The sequence below is a fragment of the Corvus hawaiiensis genome, chromosome 14, assembly GCF_020740725.1.
Source record: "Corvus hawaiiensis isolate bCorHaw1 chromosome 14, bCorHaw1.pri.cur, whole genome shotgun sequence".
NCBI lineage: Eukaryota > Metazoa > Chordata > Aves > Passeriformes > Corvidae > Corvus > Corvus hawaiiensis.
The window spans coordinates 6845002-6865989 of record NC_063226.1 but is presented as its reverse complement, the minus strand read 5'-3'; the positions used below and the strand labels follow the sequence as shown (position 1 = coordinate 6865989).

The following is a 20988-nucleotide window of genomic DNA, read 5'->3' as shown; positions in this document are numbered from 1 at the left end:
CACTCCCTTCATTCGAATAAAATTACAGGACTCCTCTGTCTCTGTTATGGACATTGGCTTTTCATAGCGTGATTTTCCGTACAAGCTGGAAGTGTGCTTTTTAGTCAAACAGATGGCTGTGAAAACCTTGTACCAAACAGCACACTGACCGGCCACACCACGGGCCGAGGAGCCTGGGCTGAGCAGCACGCTGAGCTGCACCTGTGCGCACACGGCTCTGGCTGCACGAGGGACAGCATTGGTCACAGGTCTTACTTTGAACAGTGCAATCGCCGAGAAAATAGCATTATTTTCTTAAATAATGCTTTTATCAAGGACCAGAAATCCCAGTGACACTAATCCGCGCATAAGCTTCTGTGATCGGGGCTGTCTAGGCACTAGTTTACGGACTCTAGAAGCCCTTGGCTTTTGCACCGGTGGGAGTGTACCGCAGCCCCCACAGCCCCCGCAGCCGCGCCCCTCCCGGGCCGCTCGGCAGAGACCGCCCGGCTCGGCCTTCCCGGGGCGGGGGCGCCGCGGTTCCATCCCTGCCGGAGGCGGCCGGGCGGGGCCGGGCGGGGCCTGGCCGGGTGGAGAGGCGCGGCGCGGAGTCCCGTTAGAAGCAGCGCGGAGCCCGTACGGATCCCCACCGGCGCAGAAAGAGCGACGGCCGTGCCCAGCCCGCCGGGAAGATGCCGAAAACGGTGGGTGCCGCCGGCGCGGGGCAGAAGGGAGGCCCCGCCGCGGGGTCCGGGCGGGTGCGCGGGACCAGGCAGGCGCGGCCTGGGTGCTCCTCCCGCCTGGGCTCGGCTGCGCCCCGGCCGGTGGCGGCCGGTCCAGAGGGAGCGGCGAGGGGCACGAGGGAGCCCCGGGGAGCGGAGCCTCCCACCCGCCCCTCCATGTTGCGCTCCCCTCCCCGGCCGCTCCCCGCCGGCCGCGGCTTCCCCGCGCGAGGGGCCGGGCCGGGGCCCCGCCTGGACCGCGGGGTCTCGGCGCGGCGGGGCCGCCTCTCCGCCCTAAAATGTCCGGCGGAGCGCGGCGGCGGCGGCGCCGCCCGCGTGTGCGCCCGAACCCGGGGGGGGAAGCGGGGCGAGGCTTTCGAGAGCCTGGTGGGAGCGGGTGATTGCTATGGCCGCCTCATGCGTTCCCTGAAGAGGAGAAGTTGGGGTTTTCACAACTTGCAATTAGTCAGTTTGGGTTGCCAGGGAGCCTTGTCCCAGCTTGACTCGAGGTATTTCTTGGCTGAAGAGATTTTAGTACTTCAGAAAGTCTAGTCAAGTCTGTACTTGACTCTCCTCGCAGCAGGAGTTCGTTAACGAGGAGCATGGGGTTTTTCCATTTAATTTCTCCTGGTTGGAGTAAAAGAATCGGTCCCAGCCCTTCATTGATAAAACAGGAAGGAGCAGGGTGGAAGTCTCTGGATGTTTCCGTACTGGAGTGATCCGAAATGGCCTAAGAAAATCTAATGTTTAAGCTAAGAGTCTGTGGTTTACTTAAAGGAGAGAAAAAAAACCAATCCCAAACAAAAACTCACTCGTGTGCAAAAAGAAATTGAAATGAAATCGACCGTGATTTTCTTTTAATAGTTTCTTTTTTTCACTTTAAAGCAGATATTGAATGCTTATTTGACTGATAGCTACTTTTCTTGGTGTCTTAAATGCCTTCTCTCTGATAGCATGGATAGCTAGATGATGATTATTATTTAAACATCGACATCTTAAAGGATATCAAACTTAAGCCACTTCACGGTTAAGACAGTATTTTCTTAAGCTTTAGAAAGGCCTTCCATCAAACATTAGTGATGATTAGTTAAGATTTAGTTACTAAAAAAGCTAAGATACAGGCAACAAGTTCAGTGAGATTAATGGAAATAGCACAAGTTAGGAGACTTTAGTGTAAAGTGCAGTTGAGACCTTTTAGCCAGAGAGTTTACAGTCGTGATGAGTGACTTTTTTCAGTGTGGATCGGCCAAGAAATCCTGAACAAGTAGTAGAGGCTTGTGGGGCGGGGTTCCCAGCACCAGGCTGAATGTGAACGCTGGCTGCGAGGTGCTCATTTCAGCCTCTGCAGACACACCCTAGGATGGATTCACCTTCTCAGTCTGTTGCTTTCTGGTTTTGACAGAGCAGTTCTGGTTTTGACAGAGCAGTTCTGCTTTCAGAGCTTTTAAGAGCAGATAGAGAAATGCAAGTGTTTTGCTGTAATGCTTTGTACTGTACATTGCAGATTCTGCAGAAAGCCGTTCCACTGTCTGTGCCTGTTGCAGTACAGAGCTGCAGGCCTGCTGCTGTATCAGCCTTTGGTTTCCTGCCCGATCTGCTCTAGTTACAGACCCAACTGAAATAATATTTTAAACATTATTTCTTGATCTTTGGTTTTCAGGAACAGGATATGCTGGCATAACTGTGTAATCAGTTCTTCATGTGACATAAACATGACTACTAGTGTGCTAGCTTAAGATTTGTTAATAGCTACTTAATTAACAAAACAGTAAAATGCAAGAGACTTTCCTCAATCAAGGAAAAAAATCAAGGTCAAATGTGGGTGAAACCTGGGCAGTTAGATGTAGGTTTATGTGGGCTTCATCACAAAAATAAATCCATTGTGAAGAAGACAGATGGAGGAAATGTTCCAGGGAACAGTTCTGGCTGGGCAGGAAAAGCATTTGTGTCAAAACTACTTGGTTGGTAGCTCTTATCATTCATCTCACCAGGCTTACAGAAACATGCTGCTGCGTGGCTTAAGCAGCAAAACCTGTTGAGTTCTGAGCCTCTACACCTCCTCAAGCTAGGCTAAATGTTAGCACATGTAGCTGGAGATTTCCATTTTGTTATGTGAGGTTTGCTATGAGTGACACTAGGCTGTGTAGCACTATTAATAAGAATCCAAGATTAACTCTGGTAACCTTTGAACTAGTGCACATGATTTGCTGTTGTGACATGTAATGGGGGGGTTTGGTTGCTGGAGGCCTTGTAGGCTGTGTAGAAAGTCCATCATGCATCAGCATGCTGATCCTGCCATGCTCACAACAGGAAACCTTCACTGTTCTATTTAGTGATACAACTCTGATTTAAATTTTTTGTGTTCTGGAAAGTTTGTGAGGTATGAACACTTAAAGCAGACACAAAAAACGGCACATAATTCTCCCCATGCTTTGTATTGCAGAGGGTGGAAGTAGTTGAGTGCTAAAAATGAGCCGTTGTCAAGCTCTGAAAAGTCTCTCCTCCAGTTGTGAGCAGTCTGTTTATTTGCTGTGAGTGGGCTCTGATCGCTCCCTGACTGATGGGCGCTCTGGTTTCTCACTGAGCCGCTTCAGGCTGGGCAGTGCTGCAAGTCATGCTATTCCAAATCCTGATAGAAGCGAATCAGCTGTCGCACTGGTGGCTTGTCTAAGCCCCATAGTTAATCACTTGAATTTTAGTATTAAAAGAAACATATTAGTTGGAGGAGTGAAGGGGAAAGTGATTTTTAAAAAAATTTTTTTTAAACAGTCATGCCTATTTAATGGGATGATACTTTATTTTTTAGTGGTTAGAAAAAGCAAGGCTTCTGTATTGGAATTCATTGACTATTTTGCCTATGCATGTACTTACTTTGTGGCTTTGTGAATGGGTAGGCCACTGAACTTGAAACGTGAGCATTCATCACATGTGAGGTGTGCATTCAACAGTCCTGTCACTAGGACTTGGGCAGTTCTGTTTTAGGTAACATAGCCTTTACTCTTTGTAGAGAAGGGTTTTTAATCAATGCTAATCTTGTGAACACAGAAGGTTTTAGGAAGTAATAAGGGAAAAGGTACCAGTCCAAACTTTATTATACCTTAGTTTGAAGCTAAATGTAGTAATAGTTACCAGGATCCTTAGGTACCCTGTCTGTAGTTTGAATTGATGGTCCTAATTCCCAGCAGGACTTGAAAGGTCCTAGAAGCTTTTTTCCCTTTGTTCTTCGGAGCTTCAAGGTTCTGGTTAGAAGAAAAGTAAGAGATTGAGGTAGATAGCGGGAGAACACTCTGGTTAATCAGTTTCTTGTGTGTGTAGCTACTTGCTACCAAATGCTGCAACAAGATGGCAACTCTGAGTAGAATGCTACACTTGTTGGGGTGATAATTTTCTTCCCCCCTTCCCCCCCGCTTGTGGAATTTGCTAGATGTCTTGAAGGGGGAAGGGTGGATAGTGATGAAAACTGACTTTAATGGATGGGCACTTCTCTCTTGGTCCTGTTGTACTATGAAGGAACACTGGAAGCATTCTAGATGCCTTCTGTCTTATTTCATGACTGACCCTTTGGTGTTACCTCTTCCTTTCCTCACTCAGCATAACTTGGGAAGCTTGGTGACACTGGTCCAAGTTTGACATGTGTGCTAACTTGTTAGGCAAACTCATATGTTTCTTCTAACGCCATCAGATAATATGACTTGCCGTAAAGAGGTGTGTTTGAATGCTCCCAAAGACCTTTCTTCATACAGAAGTGTTTCCCCTGTTGGTGAATTTCAGATGACTTTGTACTTCAGAAGCAACAATAGCTAAAACATGCTGAGTTTACAGTGGAATCAGGTAAACTACTGAAACTGGTAAAGCAGTGAATTATCTGTAGCTTTATACCTACCATGGGATTTTGCAAAACAGGAAAGGCCTTTACACCCTAGCTTGTATTCTGTTCAACAGCTTGATTTCTAGGTTCTGCAAGAATAGCAAGGTTTTACTTCATGTCAGATGAAGCAATTAAGCCTGAAAGTGAGCAAAAGCTTCTATTTTGTACTTTTAGGCCTTCTATATTAAAGTTAAACAGAGATTTTAAAGTATACCATTGGTGATAAACTAGCATTCACTTTGTTTTTATATACTGGTAAAATCTTCCTTTCTCTTCTTACGGTAAGCCCTGCACCTGACCGGGCAAAACCCATCAGTTATGGTGGCTTTACACTGTTGTGAGCAAGAACTGTTCCAAGTGCCTGATCTGAATTGGCAGTCATGATCCAGTTCATAAAACTTCGACGTGACAGTGTTACATCTAAGAGTGCTTATCATACCCGTGGTTTTAGAAGATTAAATGTGTTAGTTGAGTCCTTTATTTAATTTTTGCCCTCTTGATTTGTTGCCTGAGGCAGTTGAGCAAGAGACAGGTTGGTGAGGTGCACCCAATAAAAGGGGCCCAAAGGGAGCTTTAGGGCTGCTGCTTCTGCCGTAAGAATCCTGTGGGGAACAGGGTGCCTGCTATCACGGGCTCATCATCACTTGCTTCTTGCAAATATCCTGTCACCATAACGTTTACAGGCAGCATCTTTTTTGAACCTTCAGGGGATTGCAGCCCTTTCCTTGGGGTGATTCTACCTTCTCTGATTAGTCACCTCTGAAGTTTAATTACCATTCTTGCTTTTCTCATGAGGATGGTTCATAAGATGTCTTAATATGGACTCCTTTATTTTGACAGGAAATGGCATCTCTGCCTCTAGAGGAAGCTTGTTTGAGTTTTTTTATGTATGTCTAGTCTGAAGCAAAAATCTCCTACAAAGAGCTCACTAAGTCCCTAGTAGCTGCTTGAAATACAGCTGATGAACTGAAACTGAAGGATTCAAACACCTTCTGCTTGTGACCCTGGGTGTGCAGGGGGACGGCACCCTGCTGGGGCTGCGGCCTGGCCATGTCCCTGCTGATCAATGGCTACTCCACAGAGAAGCCCCTCTTCCTCCACAGAGGTGGCTCTGGCTTTGCTCCAGGGTATGAAGGAAACTGACTAAAAGCTTCCTCTGGCTGCGTCATCTCCTGGACTCTTTCCTGGCTCGGTGTGGCTTAAGCAACCTTATTTGGCTGACTTAATTTCCCCCCCCCCTTCTGTGCAGCAAGAGGGCCTCCCTTAATTTGCACAATAAAGCTGTTATCTGTGCTTAATCACTGTTCTGAGGACTACAATGGGGTTTGTTTGAAAAGAGCTCCAAGATTTCAACTCCTTGGATCCCTATCATTCCAGAGTCCCGTTTCCCTTTTGTCTGTTTGCTAAGTGGTTATACCAGAAACCAATTCCAGTGAGGAGTCTCTGCTGCTGTAGTCACACTATTGGAAAAGAGTAAATCTCTCTCTTCCCAGGAATAATCCAGGGCAATTAACTGATGTAAATTAAAAGCAATAGTAAGCAGCCAGTTAATTGCTTGCTTTTCTCTAGGGGTATTTGAGAACAGCAGGTATTTGCATAGTGCAGCCAATAATACTGAATTAAGAGTTTGTTTTTGTCTGAAACTTCCAAACTAGGCTGAAGTCTCTAGGTTGATGGAAGGCTACTCTTTAAAGCACATCTCTTTGTAACATTCCTGTGGTTGTTTTTAGGAGGAGCATTCAAGTGTTTTGGAAGTTTTGGGCATAAAACCCACCCTTCTGACTCCAGTAGCTAATGCTGGCTCTTAAAGTAATGTTTAAAGCAAATACTTGGTGGGGAGGTAGGTAGAGACAGTCAGTGGCAGGCTTGGTAGTTATAAGACCACAAGACCGTCTACAGCTGCTCAGGGGTTTAGAACCTGAAATTGCAGAGGTTTGGACCTTAACATTGACAAGAGACAATTATGGCTGCAGCAACTGTGGCTATCAATAGGTAGTTGATCTGGTGCTGCTTCCTTCCTGTGCAGCTGTGAAAGGATATATTCACTTCTATCAGTGTGTGATCCTCCAGTGGAATAGTGGGGCAGTCAGAAACTCCTCTCCTTTGTATAGCAACTTGTTGAACTTAAATGGGAAAAAAACACTCTTTGAAGATGTTTTTAAAGGCATGAGTCCTGCAGAATGCTTTTTCCTAGTTGTTCTAACATCTCTGAAGCTCCAGTAGTTGTTCTGAGGAACCTCTTGAAAAATACGAACTGTGGATGAAAGAATGATCAGTTGTCATCTTATTGCCAGCCTAAGGAATAGGAGTACTTGGCCATGCTAGGCCTCTGTCCTTCTGGCTGTTGCTGGTTGATGAATAGCTATGGACAAGGGCACAGGAGTGCCTGTAAAGGAGGAATGAATGAAAAAGCTCTGAATCTGATCAGCTCTGTAGAGAAACAAGCAATTAGGCAAGAATGAGATGATGGACTAGAAGGGGGAAGAGACACTCCTTTCTTTGCCAGCTGTAATTCTGTGTAGAGTAAAATGAAATCTCAGAAGAGTTCAGAAAGAGTACCTGAAGCAGTGAATTAAGTGCCATGGTATTCATGGTCCAGACTGATCTGTATTCTTGCAAATTTCTAGTTCTTAGTCAACTTGTTTGTTTCCTAGAGGAAGGCTTCTCGGGAGACTGAATTTTACTGTTCTGGAGAGTGAATACTGTAAAAACTTTCTTGCTGTATTTTTCGTTGTCTTTTCTTGGGGGGGGCGAGTGGGGGTGTTAAATTGATATTGGAGAATTTTCCATGCAAAATATCGGAGAACTGTTATTCTGCCATCGCATGAGACAGAATCTTGAGATAGAATCAGTTTGGTTGGAAAAGACCGTTGAGTCCAGCTGTAAACTGATGACTTTCTGCAGCCATGAACCATTCTTATCTGTCTGTATATCACTGATTTGTACTATTTTCCTTTGTAGGCCCTTGTCAGAGCATTTTTTCTCTCTCAATTGGGAATCTAGTTATGGTGGTGAAGTGACTTAGTACAGGAAAAGCCTGCCATTGCAGTCTGATCAATCAATTAGTCACAGCACTTAATAAATATATTTGGTTTTATATAACATAGGCTAATAAAGCATAGAATTCTAGGCTAACTAATGGAATTCTGGGCTAAATCTTTCCTTGCCATAGCTTTTCAACTGTACAGTACAGTTGAAAAGCTATGGCAAAGAAAGATTTAGCCCAGAATTCCATTGTGCTTGGTTACGCTGCAAAAACTGAGCTGCCAGAGAAATTATTAGGATGAAATGTCAGGATGCTTGATAGCTTCCATCCCCCAGAGGTGTGGCTTTTCATTCATAATATCTCTAAGAATATAAATATGGCATCGATTTTATTTTTTAAATTCACTTTTCCAGAATAGTGTACTCAGAGGGCAAAAAAAAATTTAATTCATCAATATGCTGAATGTCTTTTCTGGCAGCTTTCTGGATGGAAAAGAGGGTTTTGGTTGTGTATATTTTTTTTCTCTGTTAAAATCCAGAACTCGACATCTTCCTGACAATTGTCGTCTACAGGACTTGCAGAATGTCAGCAAATGGTTCTGAAGGCACACTGTAAGAAGTAAGGCAGTTCCATTGCTGACAAATTCAAGCAATATCAGGTTGCTCAGTAAAAGAGTGGTAATGCAAAACCCACCCAACACTTGATGGTCCAATACATCTTCTTATATGAAAACAGCCCTATTAGAAATGATAGAGAAGAAGGGATTTGTACGTATGTATTAAAAGTAAGGATCTGCTTACAGATCATTAAGTAGACACTTTAATGAAGATAACGTCTTTTGACTGGCTGTTTTTGCTGTGTTTGATGCCCTCGAGGGTGTGTTTTGCCCTCTTGTGTACAAGGGCACAGTGCTGGCTCCTCTTGAGCTTGCTGCTGACCAGCACTCCCAGATCCCTTTTTGCAGGGCTCCTCTCCAGCAACTCCTCTCCCAATTTGGACTTGTGCCTGGTATTACTCTGCTCCAGGTGCAGAATCTGGCATTTGTTCCTTTCAAATTTTATGCCACTGATCAATCATGCTCTGATTTATCTAGATGTCTTTGCAAGACCTTGTATCCCTTGAGAGAATCAACAGCACACCCAGTGCTGGTATTGTCAGTACATTTGCTAATGGTGCATTCAACTCCTGCAATCCAGATCATCAATAAAAATACTGAACTGCACTGGCCTTATTAAGGAGACCTGAGGAACACCACTGGTGACTGGTTGCCAGCCAGACTCGGCCTCATTCCCTGCAGCCCTCTGAGCCCTGCTGCCACTGGTTCTTCATCCAGCACACGTTGAACATCCTTGTCTTGCAGTTGAACAACTTGTCCAGAAGGATGCTGTGAGAGACAGTATCAATAGCTTTACTAAAACACTGAAAAACTATATTCACCACCTTTCCTTCATCCGTTTGGTGGGTGACCTTATTGTAGAAGGATACCAAATTAGTTAGGACTTTCCCTTCATGAGCCCATGTTGGCTGTGCCTGATGAATGCACTATCTTTTAAATACTTTAATGTCCTTTAAATGCCTTTCGATAGCACCCACTAACTTGGTTAATCTAATTACTCTCTGACCGCTAAAACAGATCTTCAAGAAAGCAAAATTGCCTGGAAAGCTGGAAGGATTGAAAAAAACTTGCTTATATTGTAGCTTATAGCCCAGCTGAGACAATAGACTACTTGGTGTCTAAGCAATAAAAACATGCAAAATTGTGACATGTTTGGTTTGGTGTATGGTTTGTGTGTGTTTTGTTTTTAAAATCAGCAAAGTTATCCTTCAGGGATGTCACTAGATTATATTACTCCTTGTATTCATATGATCCTCTAAGTTTTGATAGCAGGCATGAATGGAGACACTGCACAGCAGGCGTAAGAAGGGTGTTGCTTCTCTAGGGTGTTTGTTACTACTGTATGTTACATCCAAATGTTAAGAACTGTCTGTGGTCTGTGAGATGAGATTGAAAGCTTAAGCATCATAACTGTTTTGCCAGCATCTGTTTATTTCATTTGTTCCTACATGCATCTCAATATTAAGGAAACATAAAACTGCTTTTGAAAAAGTGACTGATTAACTTCATTTGTTTCTTTGGATAGATAATGAAAGCTTTAGCTGAGATGTATTGAATGCAGTGTCTGTCTGTATTCAGTGTTCTCTGGCTACAGTTACCCTCCTACAGTTGAAAATCAGGATCTGAGCTTGCCTAAAGTTGAGAAACCTGGCTTCTTCTATTACTGAAAATGTGCTTTTTGAGCAACTGGATTTTTGTTGCAGTATCTGTAATTTTCACTAAGACACACTCAACATGTGGATTTGTTTGCATTGATGAAATACTGGAAGCAGAGAGCAGTAAAATGATTATGTTCTATCCCTTCACTATTCACAATCCCCTAGACAACTGTCTATGCTGTATGAAGTGTTAGACATTCTCCTCATTTTGTGAGGTGCCTCAAAAACTTTAAGGTTACTAGTAACTTGAACAACGGGGTCAGAAAAGACTCGTATTCCTTAAAATGTCAGAAAGCTCCAAGTCCGTGGTTGGGACTGCGGAAGGCTTAGAGAGTGTTCTTATTCAACACCATAAAATGCTTTATCACTAAACCAAGAAAACATTTTGGTAAGTGATGTCTTAGTCCTCCAGCCTGCAGGTCCATTGTGCTGATTTTGTTACAGAAGCTGGACTGCAGCTTTTTCTGTGCTATAATATTGAGGTGACATACTTTCTTTGTTGCTGTGTTAGTCCTTCACTTCAAAAAACTGTTGGGGAACCTCTCTTACCTGAAGTTGGTATTGAAAAAAACCAAGTATTGACTTAGTATTTTTTGGTTTGCTTAAAACACTAGACTGCACCTGAAACTGGATAGTATTCTGACCCAGCCATGACAAACTGGGAAGCAGCAAGTTCCTGAAAATTAATTTTCTTACTCTACTTGTAATGACTTGCTGCAGCATGTATTTTGAGCTTTGTGAAATCTATAGACACCGTTGTCCTCTGCACTGTATACCTGAGGTTCTGTGTTGACATACATGTGGAAATGCGTTAAATCTCAAAAACCCCCAGCTTAGGGTTTTTCTTCCCTTTATCTTGCTCTGTGGTTTGTTACTAATATCTCAAATTGAAGGGTGATGGCAAGATGCAATGTGGTGTATTATGCTCAGTTTGAGTACCGTTTTGCACACCCAGCAGTTTAGGGTAGAGATCTTTTTTTGAAAGGGGGTCCATGTCAGCATCTTCAGCTGTAAGAATGTATCAGCATAGTGTTGTCTTGAATCTACCAAAAGACAGAGCAAATAGAAGGACTAACTAACTTCCAAATCACTAAAAGATCAGAGCAATCTGAACAGTACTTGCTTTAGCATCATGCACAGGAAATACAATACTATCTTAGTGTTTGTTCTGACAAATGCTAAATAACCAAGTAAAAATCTGACAGAAGGCTGTCCTTCTCTTTTGCTGCTTCTAGTTCTGACAGATTTAATACATAGGCTTTGTTGCTTGCTCTGGACTTGATTCACCTCTGTGCAAAGTCTCTTCTGTCCTTAAGCACCAAATGTATCTTAGTCAGAGGTGACCAGCCACTTCTCCCATGGCTAAGCTTTGAATGTGTCTTTCATATTGCAAAAAAGTATTTGGTGAGTGTCTCTTTTTTTTCCTCTGTAGAACCCCTTGGACCATCTGCTGCATTGCTCTGTCTTTTCAAGTTTTTCCTTGTCTTTTTACAAATTGCTATGTGCAGATGCTCTGGACTCAGAAAAGTTTGGCATAGAGGACTTGCCCATTACATGCTTTTACCATATTCTACTGACAGCTTTGATTTGGCAGTGTTGGGAAGGATTTGAAAATAATTGGGATCTGAGAGGATTCAGTCAGTCTTATAAACGAAGTGATTTTGTTGGTCTGCCATTCCCTTAGAGAAAGATGGGTGAGTAGATGCATTAATGTGGATCGATCCATTTCCACAACAAGCCTGAGAAAGAGTAGTTAGCTGCTCTTACTGCTCCCAGTGTTCTGGAAATTTGCTGTTAGGGGTAAGGTATCTGCATGCAGGAACATTGAAGGAGCCCCTGACTTTGATCAAAGTTTAATTCATGTCTGCAAACCCTATGCTGCTGTACCTTAGCATATGGAAAAACCTGAAAACATAAAGCAACCCTACACAGGAGGTCTGGGTAAGAGCTTAACTCTGAAGTTGACTTTTGAGTGTTCTTTGCAGAAGGTTGGTTTTCAGGCTCCCTGCCTTGCCTTAGTCTAGTGAGTTTTACTGTTTGCTTTTTTAGGTTATATCCACATGTATGTTGACCTATTCAGGAGGTGTACTCAGCATCTGGCTATTTCTCTTCCTACTACCCAGTTGTGTTTCTCAGTTTTGACCTGCAGCTTTAGGAAGACCACTAAGAGTTTGGCTTATCTGCATGTTTGGCTACATAAAGATAGTCCATAACATATCTGTTTGTAGAGGAGAATAAAGGATCTAGATATTGAAACTGCAAATCATGTAAGGAAATTACTCTTGCGCACTTGATGCAAGAAGTCCATTTATGTTAGTGTTACTTGACCACTAACATTCCTGGGCATTCAGCAATGTCTTCATCAATGCATCTAGGTCTCAGGTGTTAGCTGAAGTTTATCAGGCCTTCTTTCTAAAATAGCCCAACTTCAAACAGTGTATGAATGTGAACTCAAGAGTGTGGATTTAATTGCAGCCTTGAATGAACTAAATCAACTTGGTTGCTTGCTTGAGAGCTTTGATGGTTTGCTGCCACTGTAAAGTTTTGCGTCAGTTCTGTTCCGTAGTTCAACAGAAAACAGGGTTAATGGCATGTGTATATGTGGCTTGATGAGGGGTGAATCGCAGTGAGGGGTTGTGTATCAGAGCTGCTGCAAAGGATACAGCAGGTATGCCTGGGAGCGAGGAATAAGAGTGGTTCAATAGTTTGGTCCATCTTGTCCCCGAAAAGCCATCTTGCCCTTTCTCTTCTATGGCCTGTAGCAGTGCCCCTGTGTAAATGTAGTGAACAGGACCAATGAAATGATTCTGCTCGAGAAAATAACAGAAGAGTTATTCCCGCCCTGATTCATCCTTTTGAATTCCTACTTGTGGTGTAGTTGTGGAGTACAAATATGAACCCTGAGAAGTGATTGGGAAGGTGCAGGTTGTTCAGGATGGCTTCCCATGGTGGTGGATACAGACACTGCATGTGCTGGCACTGCTCTCCTCAGCTCCTGTGCAGGTCTGTACCCCTTCAGGAACCTTTTGGAACATGGGGTTCTGTGTCATGGTGGTATAGCTACTCTCCTCTATATTAGGAAAGCTCAAATGCTTGAACTAAGATGGAGCTTGAAATAACCAAGTATACTTCAGCAATCACAAGCTGGTCTTTTATAAACTGTGGACAGTCCCAACCAGAACTATTTAAAATCTAAAATAGGTCGGTGGTGAGGGAAGCAAATATGGGTGGGGAAACTGAATATTAAAAAGAAGTGTAGAACTGAGCCATTTAGGGGAAATCCTGTGTTTTACGGAACTATGACTTAAATATATATGAAAATGCAGCCAGCTTAAATGAGACCCTGTACTGAAAGGAAGTTGCAGGATTTGTCTAGCATGCTGGAAATGATAAAACTGAAAATCACAGGATGATGAAACAGCTCTAGCTCATGCTTGACTGTGTGTGTAGTTAAATTTGGAGGGATGGCTCATAGTCTGGGCAGTCAGATCCCACAGTAAGACTGTGTTCTAGCTCCTAGAAGTCTGGCCATTGTTCAGAGGTTCAGTGAGGTCTGTGAGCTGGCCAAGAACTTGATGTGCCACACCCAGGCCATGCTCTGGGTGCCTAGAACAGGCAGCCCTGTGTTCAGCTCCCCTCTCTGTAACAGAGTTAAACTGCTAGGAGTCTCTTGGTTGAAGGACAGAGAGAAGCATGTGAAACAGATAAGCTTGCTCTGACTTTTTATCTAAACACGAGTCCTTTAGAAGGAAGAGCTTGGTCACAGCAGTTATCTTCATGCTTTCTTCCCTGTGGAAAGTGTCTTTAATGATTAGCAGAGTGTTGGAGTGTAGTGATTTTATTTACCCTAAATTCCAAGTTGCCTCTGAAACAATTCTTAACTGCAGGCAAATTTAGAGACCTTTATGTAGGAACTGAGTATTTAGTCTGTTAGCTCATGAACTTCAAGTACTTACTGTACATGTGATGCCTCAATGCAGGTCACACTTGTCTTGTTAGCATCCTGTCTTGATTTTGCTTTGAGCTCCTTCCAGTGAAGTACGTGCTTGTGATTTTGGCAGACATTCACTGGATGCTATGTTTGGAAAGCTGATTGGCTCTTTGGGAACATGTCTTGGCTACTCGTCTTGATTGATCAGCCCCTAGAACTGGGTCTTTGCAACCGTTAAATGGTTCTGGGAAATTCCTTGGCTTGAGGATGGAAAGGGAAGAACTGGACTAAGGGGAGGTTGGGGGGGGGAAGTTGCCATCTAAGAGCCTTCTCAGAAAATCTGAAGTGCTTCTGATGGTGGGAGAGAGTGCAGGGACTGTTTTGCTGGTTGAGTGACTTCAGTCACAGCCAGGATTGTAACACCTTTGTTCGGTCTACAACATAAGGCGGGTGGCACAAAATACTTGTTTGTAACCTGTGAGTAGGATTGCCTGGGAGGAGCACACAATAGCTGTGAGGAATGTCACCCATACTACTGCTGGCATTCAAACATGCCCACTGCCTGCTAACTGCTCTTAGGTTGAAGAGCTTTAGCAAGGGATATGGTTAAGCTCTGACATGTGAAGTACAACTGCAAACCCTACTATTAGTGTGTAGAGGCTGTAATAGGTGTGTATATTTCTCCAGAGAAAAGCCCTTCTAACAGGCACAAAAAAAAGCTGTTTACAAAACAAGCAACCTCTGCCCAAAACAAAACCCAAAGCTGCACAGATTGTAAAAGTTGAATGATGGCAACTACACATTGCTATGTTTTGCTTCAAGTTTTACCTCCTGATCCAGATGTTGCGGAAAACGGGTTGGGGGTTTTCCCCATGATATTTTAATTTCCTTCTGGGTTTTGACTAGTAAAGGATGTTCTCTCTAAGCAGCTCAAACAACAGGTACAAAAATAGTTATTCCAAGGTCTTCTTCTAACTGTCTCTAAAGAAACAGAAAACGGCAATGTTAATTACTTGGAACAGCTACAGGAAGGCAAAGGGAGGTGCATGAAGAATCTATTTATGGAAAAGGAAATGGCAAGAATACAGGAGTTGATCCATTGCACAAGGTTGGGAGTAAGTAGTGTAATAAGTGGCATACAAGTATCTGGACTTGACTGTAAACGTGGGGATCCACCCCTGGCTGCTTTTACTGGCTTAGTACTCTCATCTTGCAACTCCTTTCCTCTAACTTAAACTTGTTTGCCCTCTGGAGATGATGGCAAGCTGCTAGTAGCCATGGTGTTCAAACACCACTGGTGGGATGTGACTGGTTGAAAAATGAAGAATTACATTTAAGTAGTTGTAACCTGGAAACATTAATGATTTTGGAAGCCATGCTGTGTAGGTGGTAGAGGAATTTTAATAATTGTTTTGAATTAATAACTTAGTAGTAGTCTTTTCATAAAGTAGAACTTCTATTCCTGAAAAGGTTGCCTGCCCAAATCAGATCACTGATTAAATTGGGTAAATGATACCTCCCGAGTTCTAAAATGTGGAGTTCTCCAGCCCTATGGAGCCAGCATTGGCACAGCCCTGGCTGTGCATGCTTGTGCAGTGCTCTTATGAGTGTATGCTCGCTGGTACTGATGCAGGAAGGTGTCTCCAGAGCAGTGAAACATTGATTGTGAGAAAGCTGCAAAGCTGGGGCCATGTTAGCGAGTGAAGGCATCTAAAGTAAGGCAACTGCAAACAAGAGACCCTTTGCATGAGGAATAGGCTTTTTCGAAGTTTTCTTGTGAACTCTGTGAATGTGGTTTGAAGACCTTATTTTTTAAAGAAACTGTCCTTGAGGGTAATAAATCTGATTTTCCACCACTTGAGAGAAAAACGGAATCTGTAGTTTATATAGGTTGTCTGAAGTAGACTCCCTGACTAGATATGAATAACTGATCTCTGGACTGCTAAACATGTCCTGCAAGGACAATCCCGTCCAACTCCACTTAGTGATCCTCTGCTCAGGCCTCTCTGAATACCAGGTATCAATCATGTGCAGAGGACTTAAACAGGAAGGTTGTGGCTTCTCACACTTGGTCTTGAGAACCAGATAAGCAACAAAGTACTGCTGTGTTGCTGTGCTCTGTAGGCATTGCCTTTTCAACAACAGCAAGCTGCCATCAAGGAAACTGATTTTTTTTTTTCTTTTTTAAATGGGAGCATTCCTGATTACCACTTGCTGTATGGAAGAATTTTATTTTCCTTCTCATCACTGTGAGATGAGCAGTACAAATTAACACAGGAGAGTATTTTGAGATTAACAGTCAAACAAATACACTGGGGCTCTGACACTACAGTATGACAGGGATTATATTAGAATAAATAACTTGGTTTCCTTTTTTGAAACTGCTTTAGCATTATATTTTGTACCAGATTTTTAGTTACAGACACACACACACAGAGAATGTTCTGTGTTTGAAGGGACCCACAAAGATCATCAAGTCCAACCCTCAAGTGAATGGTGTGTATGGGGATTGAAATTGCAACCTTGTATGTTATTAGCGCCATGCTCTAACCAAGTGAGCTAATCTCATTAATCACCTCAGCCAGTTTCTTCTCTTCACCCTTTTCAAGAACAGGGCTAGGATTTCAACCACTGCATATAAGACTGCTGTAAACCCTGTCAGAAACCTGTTACAGAAATGCAGTTGGCATGGCACAGAATTGGTCTATTTTGAACTGCTTTGTTAGGTAAAGCAGAAATTCTCTGCCCTACCAAGCTCCACATAGGAAAGCGTATCTTTTTAATGGCTGATGGTGCTGTAACTAGGTTTCCCCCCTACCCCATGTTTATAAATTGGTGCTATGAGGGTGAGTTTTGCTGGAAGCTATGGGCAAGCACTGGCAGCATCCCTTGGTGTCTCTGGTGCAGTGAGGTATTGAATGCCCCAGTTGTCACAGGGCATGTCTGCCCAGACACTGGTGCTTCCACCCTTTCTTAGGTGCTGGTGCCTCCACCCTTTCTCCATCCAGTTTCTGCAAGCAGATTTCTCAAAGCTGTGAACTTTCTTGGTCTTGCAGGCTGGTGCTCTGGCTTGCTTCCTCTTCCTGTCCTCAGCAGCATGGCTACTGAAGCTGTGTGGGTGCTGTGGTTTGTTGCCCACATGAGCCATCTGGTTTTTCTGGAGACTAAGAGCAATTGCTGGTGGTGGGGATACAGCTCTAGTGTGACTGTGCTCAGGTGTGGCTCCACAGCAGCTTCTGAATCCAAGCTGGCTTGGTGCCCTGCTCCCTCACAAGGAAGGAATAAGACCATGGGAGCAAAAATTTAGTTAGATTTAGCCTGAATTCTTCCTTGGCCAGGCTTGCTGGTGCTCACAGGAGAGCAGCTTTATGAAGCTGGGTAGTAGTAGCTGCCCCTTCACTGCTCTCTGTCTTCAGGCTCCATGCTAAAATCATTAGGCATGCTTTAAAAGGTGCATTCCTGCTACAGGATATACTTAGGTACCAAAAGAAAGCCACATACTCTATAGGATGTGGCTACTACTTCCGGCTCACTGGTACCAGAAGTACCATGGCAAGTGTTCTCCTCGGGTGGTAGCTTTATTCAAATAGTGGGGTGGGATGGGATGCCGTCTGTGGACTTACTGCCTGCCCAGTGCTCCAGTCAAATGAGAAGTGCTGTGTCCCCAGCAGAGCAGGATGGGGATGGTAGAGAGAGCTGGAAAGCTCCCAGGAGCTGCTGGGAGGGTTAACCTCTCTGGTACCTACAATGTGGTTCCTGGGGTGTCCCTGCTACTGTTCTGTTCCCTGATGAGCTTAGAGGTATGAAAAGGCCCTTTAAGACTGCTGGAAGGGGGCTTGGTTAATTAAGTGTAATCCTTTGAGAAATTGCAAGCGCTTTCACATGACCCAATCCCAGCCTCACCCTGACACAGAGGACCCAGGGCTGTTTCAGTGGGGTGCTGGCGTTCGGGAAGGAGCCAGATGTCTGTGAGTATGGCTGGTGCTGGAGGTGTGGGGCATCACCTCTGATTCCCCCCTGAGGCAATGCAAAGCTCTGCTGTCCTCGCAGTGGGCCCATGTTGGCTGACCAGTGCGCGGGGAAGGAAAGTGAAGCGCTGCAGAGCACTCATACTCCAGAATTCACTTGCCCGTTCTGAGGAACAGGGGGACACTTTTTGGTTAAACTTACCATATTGCTGCTAATCTTGCTAAAAGCCAAAACTGAGCAGGTTTTTAGGTTATTAAGGTGCTTTATGAGATCTTAGTTCATGCAACTCTGGCTGGATTTGATGTGCTTCCCTGGTCAGACCTGTTGGAACTGGTGCATGGTATTGGTCTAGTATCTTTACGTGTAGTAACTGCTGGGTAAACTGGTTCCTTTTAGTGCAGAGGCTGTACAGGTTGGTCTGGAATGTCTTTTTCATTGAGCTTGCTTCTGTTCTGTAACAGTCAAATTTGCAAAAAAGTACAAGTTTTCCCTATATTACTTTCTCCAGAAATAGTCCACTTGTTGCCTTTAACCTGGGAAGCAGGGAATACCTGAAGCTTGAAGCCTACAGCCCAGCAGGGTATAACAGCTTTCTCACATACAGGAAATGCAGGGAGGAAAGAAGCTTTAGCTCAGGGTCAGGGTTTTGTAGAGGTCGATACTCTGTTGTGCTGACTCTACTTATTATTCTGACATGAATTTCCTAGTACTCTATTCCTGTCTCAACTTATGACAAACAGAATTGTCTTTTCTACCTCTCATGCTGTTCAATGCACTGGGGCATTAGCACAAGCAATACATCCGTTACTGAGCGTGACAGTATCAGTCCTTCCTGTTTGTCCTGCCATATGCAGCTACACATTTTCATCTCAGGAAGTTGTTATAGCACACTATTAGAAGGGCTTATTCGGAGACCTTGAAGATACAATTACTGCTGCTAGTAAAATTGTTTGGAATCTCAGTGGGGTAGAAAGTGAGACTTGAAGGTATATGGGCAATACTAAAATACCTGAAAAGATGCTGCAGATAGGTACCTGGTACCACTGTCTATTAAGTGTGTCTCTTGTAGACTGCTGAACAGCATGGGAGGAGGTGGGTAGGGGTGGCTTGTACCTTTGGAAAGCTTTTGCTAGTCAAAGGGAGCTTTCTTTGGCTGCAGCTGCTTTGGGGCTGGAAGAGTATCTCTTTCCATGCAAGAGGTTCTGTCTGTGCAGGAGGTATCGCACTTGACAATACTGTCCTTGGCAGCAGGAAGCTCTTTAATATGCTCTGGCAGTGGCAAGCTTTAGCAGTACTTGGAGTGGTGGAACTATGGTAATTCCCCAAATAGAGAAGAGGAAGGGTTACTAGTTTTCTATCTCTTTCCTGTAGCTGTTATGAAAGGAATCAGTTAAATATGAGCACTTTTTTTTTCTGAATGCTTTTTAAATTTGGTGAGTATAAATTTGAAATGTGATAGTTGAGTGTTCTTGTAATGTGCAAAATGGCATCTGGAAGCATTTCATATAGTGTTACTAGGTGTTTGTATGAGAGTATATTAAATGATGATGGAAAGACAAAAGACTAGAGGCCACCTACTACAATAAACTTCTTAGTTTAAGATCCAAGTAGAATTAGAGACTTGCAAATATTTGTGTGCTGCAGCGGATATATTGTAAATGCTATGATGAAAAAATGCAATTAATTGCTTTAAACAGAGTTTGAGTACAAATTACTGCCTTAGGATAGTATTTTTGCTAAATCTGTTGATGAAATCCAGTAAGCATTCTAAAAACACCTCCTGAGAGTTGAAAGTTTGATAGATGTTTAGTAACAGAATATTTGGAATAGGCATGTAGTATACTTGGGGATGAGTGCTGCCATTGTAGTTGTTGTGGTTGAATCACTGGTGTGCCATGTCTTTCTCTTGCACACCTCTCAGCAGTGCGCACCTTACCTGTCTGGACTGAAAGAGCTAAATTTGTATATGCTCAGCAGTCCAAAGTTGGATACCTTATTGACATTTTTTTCTGTTTGCAACCCAAATTATAAGCATGCCAAGGCTTATGCCAGCCCTCAAATCTAGGAAAACCTTTTGAGATGGTTTAGAAATACAAAATCTAAAAGCTTAATGCTGATGAATCTTGAGGCTTGTCTTAGAATAAGCACTGGTAGTAAACTAGATTGATAAATGGTTTAAAAGTGCTTTGGCAGAGTAACTCTGAAGGAACGAAGCAAATGAGTCTAAATTACGATCTAAAGTTTAAATTATGAGTCTAAATTATGTTGGCTTTGTTTTGCTGTAGCATTTTTATTCCTGTATGTAACATTTGTATTGGTCGGTACTCAGCTATGAATACCTTAGTAAGGTGGTTTTACTTAAGTGAGACTTTAAATGAATGAGGAGGAAGAAGGTAAACATGCAGTGCCTGGCATGTACTTGTCTGGTACAGATTATAGCAGTCTGTAGATCTGTTCCTGTAGTTTGTTTGAGCTGCAGACAGAGCACATTAAGATCAGTGCCTCCCACCATCTGAAATGGTAGAAACCTCACTTTGAGCCAGCTGTTGTGAACTGGAAAAACAAAACCACCCTGGCTTGGTAGCGTGTGGGGAAAAAAATTCTTTGTGTGTTGTTTTCACACCAATGAGCCTTAACAAAGCTCAGTTTTATAGCAAACTAGCTTCTCAGCCAAGTATTAAATTACCACTGATGGTTCAAACTAACTAATGGTTAAAATGTCACTGGCACAGCCCAGGATGTGCTCTCCTCGGCTCGTTCTGCTGACAGTTCACAGCAGTGTGCTGTTGAATGTGTTAAAACCGTGTTCAGCTTGGGGAAGCAGCACTACTGGGGTGTGGTTCTCCAAAGCACAAGCCTATTTCCTGTGGTATCTTAGCTTCTGCTGTCTTAGATCAGGCTGAAGTTGCAAGTGCAAACCCATTCAAGACATTGCTGCTCCTAAACCTTAGGTTGCTACTCATCTTGAGCACAGGGGGTTTCTGGGGGCAGGAGGGGAAATGTGTAAATCTTCCTATTGAATGTATTAATTGAAGGATGATATCAGATCAGATAGCTTAAGGGCATTAAGTGACTGACAGTGAAGGAATTTTGCTGGTTCCAGCATGGGGCCTTATTTTATTGTGCTAACAAAGATGTGAGTCTTGATAAATATTCTGCATGAATTATGAATGATTATGTTCAGTTTTCTGGTGCTCAGATATTTGGCCCTCAATCACCTGTGCAGATGATATCTGGTAAGAGTAGCAACTATGCTTTG

General features: G+C 43.4%; 1 protein-coding gene across 2 annotated transcripts in view; it reads left to right on the top strand.

Moving 5' to 3' along the window:
- Positions 1–548: 548 nt before the first annotated feature.
- The window catches only part of MSN (moesin), a 43231-nt gene continuing 22791 nt past the window's right edge, over positions 549–20988 (top strand). Inside the window, exon 1 of one of the 2 annotated variants that reach the window (XM_048318913.1) lies at positions 549–683. In XM_048318913.1, coding sequence (XP_048174870.1) covers positions 672–683 — 12 coding nt within the window. In that variant the 5' untranslated portion in view covers positions 549–671. Of the gene's footprint in view, positions 684–17707; positions 17729–20988 lie in introns of those variants that run through there. The other variant, XM_048318914.1, reaches the window with a different exon arrangement.